We start from the raw sequence: 3,112 nt of genomic DNA, 5'->3' as shown, positions 1-3,112 counted from the left end.
AATTAGAGAGAGGCGCCCCACGCGCCACAATTAGAGAGAGGCGCCCCGCCCGCCACAATTAGAGAGAGGCGGCCCCACGCGCCACAATTAGAGGCGCCCCACGAGCCACAATTAGAGAGAGGCGCCCCGCCCACCACAATCAGAGAGAGGCGGCCCCCCGCGCCACAATCAGAGAGAGGCGGCCCCCCGCGCCACAATCAGAGAGAGGCACCCCACGGGCCACAATTAGAGAGAGGCGCCCTGCCTGCCACAATTAGAGAGAGGCGCCCTGCCTGCCACAATTAGAGAGAGGCGCCACGCCTGCCACAGTTAGAGAGAGGTGGCCCACGCGCCACAATTAGAGACAGCCCCCCACGCCACAACTAGTGAAAGCCCAAACAGCAATGAAGACTCAGCACAGCCAAAAATAAATGTTAATAATAAAAAGCAAAACTTAACACTGTACGGTCAGGCCTAGCTCCCTGAGTGCAGGGGCGTGAGAGGATCTGGTCCCCGTGATGTCCTGTGTAAGGGGACACAGCCCTGTGCTGTCGTAAGGAGCGAACCACACCCCCCTCCCCGTCTACTGGTATCTGACGGAGAACCAGCCTGGCCCTCCCACTCACCGAATGGGCCACGTCCTGCAGGGTGGCCGAGAAGGACTCGACCAGGCTGTGGGGCAGCTGGGAGAGAAAGCCGATGGTGTCCATGTAAAGGACCGTCAGTGCAGAGGGCAACCGCCCCGCGTGGGCCGTGACGTCGAGTGTCGCAAACAGCTGGTCCCGGGGCTGTATGGCGGCGTCCCCGGTCAGAGCCTTGATCAGCGTGGTTTTCCCTGCAAGTCGGGGTCAAGGGGACATGCGTCTCAGGCCGTCTCGGGTCCCCTAACGTCCACTTCTGACCTCGGGCTGCTGGACGGTGGGATGGGAGCGAGGAGGGTGTCTGAGCCCGAAGTTCTCTGCAGGACCCTGGTGCCAGGCACCAGTCATTGAAGAACACAGCTGCTGCTGTTTGGGATTCCAGGTAAGATAAATCGGGCCTGGGTGGGATGGTTAGTATAGACAGATAAGAAGCAAGGTGTAGACAGTGGTCACATGTGACTGTGAGATGGGGAGGCGTCCCTGGAGGAAAAGGGAGGTATCCTGGACCATGTGAGCTGTGATACGGTATGCTTGTACACAAGAGTGACGGTGTACACAGCGGTCACATGTGTGTGAGATGGGGAGGCATTCCTGGAGACAGAGGGAGGGGTCCTGGACCGTGAGTGTGTCCTCATACAGAAGCATGATGGTGCACTTGGGCGGATGCTCTGTGCCGGCCACGGGGTGGGAATGTAGACACAGGGAAGCCCCGCCCGCCAGCGCAGCCTGAGGGAGATCCCACCCACCACCCTGGCCCCGGAGCGGGTCCACCCACCAGCCCCGCCCCAATGAGGCCCAACCAACACAGGGAGGCCCCACACCGGCACAGCCCCGCCCCAGGGAGGCCCCGCCCATCAGCCCCATACAGCCCTGCACAGTCCCAGGGAGGGCCCACCCACCAATGCAGCCTCAGGGAGATCCAACCCACAACCCTGGCCCCAGGGCGCGTCCATCCACGAGCCCCGCCCCAGTGTGGCCCCGCCCGCCAGCACTCCCCCGCCCCAGGGAGGCCCCGCCCACCAGCTGCTCCCTGGGGAGGGCCCCTGCCCCCACCCCTGCCCCGCCCCGAGCCCTGCCCTGGCCCCCACCCCTGACTCGCCCCTCACCGCAGTTCGTGTATCCCACTACAGAGACCACTGGGAACTCCCTCCGCCTCCGCTGCTGCCCTAGAAGGCGCCTCTTGCGGCGGAGTCTCTCCAGGGCCTTCTGGATCTTGGCTTCCCTGTCTCTCAGGAGACGCTGCTGCGCCTGCAGGAAGGACTCCCCTAAAAAATCCCGAGACAGCGAGTCAGCGAGCAGGCCAGGGGTGGAAAGGGGGCAAGAGCTGGCGGGGGGGGGGGCGGGCGGAGGGGAGGAGGGGCGGCCTGTGGGGGTCTGACAGGTGTCAGGACCCCGGGGACAAAACCCCCGGCACAAACAGCCTTGGCACCTCCTGCTGGGAGACGGCTCTGTCCGGAGGAAGGCGGCCTTAACCCAGCCCTACTGCCCTTTGGGGTCACCTGGTCTGCCCCTTATCCCTGAGAGGGAAAGGCCGAGGGGAGAGTCGGCATGATGGCCACAGTGGGCTGAGCGGTGCCCCAGAGATGCGTCCACGTCCTCAAGCCTAGGACCTACAAATGGGGCCTTATTTGGAAATGGGGTCTCTGCAGAGGGGATGAAGGGAAGCACCTGAACTAGGGGCCACCATAAACCCGAGGACAGAGTCCGTATAAGACGCGGACGCAGAGGAGAAGCCACGTGAAGATGGAGGCAGAGACGGGAGGGAGGCGGCCACCAGCCCAGAGCCCCCGGAAGCCAGAAGAGGCGGGGAGGACCCTCCCCTGGAGCCTCTGGACAGAGCTCAGCCCTGGGGCCCCTTGACACCCACCCTTTCTGAATGTGACCACCGAGAGGCCCTCTCAGGACTTGGGGGGGACACTGTCCCCTTTGTAGGGGTGGTGGCCACGATAACCCCCTTCTGCACGCCTCGTGAGGAGACCTCAGACACATACCTGACCCCATGGTGTAGCGAGAGCTCCGTCCGCGTCCGCCCAGGTGGGCAACATTGCTTTTCACGTGGGACCTAGCTGGAAACGGCTGGCTCAGTAGATGGGCGGACAAGTGCGTCCGCCACAGGACGTGGGGAGAGGACAGAGCAGGGGGCCGGGCTGGGGGCGGGGTTCCTGGAGGAGGGATCGCTGGGGGCCCCCTCCCACATGGGCCATCACGGGCGAGGACAGAGGGCCCCTCCCTGGGTGACGTGTCTCTGCTCACATACAGATGGGACCCGCGGCCACAAGCTTGCAGCCCTACCCACCACATCTCACCCTCAGCACACCTGGAAACATGTCTAGATACATGAAAACTAGAGAAAGTCCTGGGAGGGCTCCCTAGAGAGGGTCCCAGTTGGGGGGGTCCCTAGAGAGGGTCCCTGTGGGGGGTGGTCCCTAGAGAAGGTCCTGGGTGCAGGGGTCCCTAGAGAGGGTCTCGGTGTGGGGGGGGGTTCCCTAGAG

General features: G+C 63.8%; 1 protein-coding gene across 1 annotated transcript in view; it reads right to left on the bottom strand.

Moving 5' to 3' along the window:
* GTPBP6 (GTP binding protein 6 (putative)) overlaps positions 1-3,112 on the bottom strand; it is a 9,122-nt gene that overhangs the window by 2,758 nt on the left and 3,252 nt on the right. The window contains exons 5-7 of the mRNA XM_040266432.1: positions 2,612-2,682; positions 1,727-1,885; positions 606-814 (exon numbers count right to left, since the gene is read on the bottom strand). Of these exons, the coding sequence (XP_040122366.1) occupies positions 606-814; positions 1,727-1,885; positions 2,612-2,682 (439 nt within the window). The remainder of the gene's footprint in view (positions 1-605; positions 815-1,726; positions 1,886-2,611; positions 2,683-3,112) is intronic.

The sequence above is a fragment of the Oryx dammah genome, unplaced genomic scaffold, assembly GCF_014754425.2.
Source record: "Oryx dammah isolate SB20612 unplaced genomic scaffold, SCBI_Odam_1.1 HiC_scaffold_23, whole genome shotgun sequence".
NCBI lineage: Eukaryota > Metazoa > Chordata > Mammalia > Artiodactyla > Bovidae > Oryx > Oryx dammah.
The sequence above is the reverse complement of the archived record's forward strand: the minus strand, read 5'-3'. Positions and strand labels throughout refer to the sequence as shown.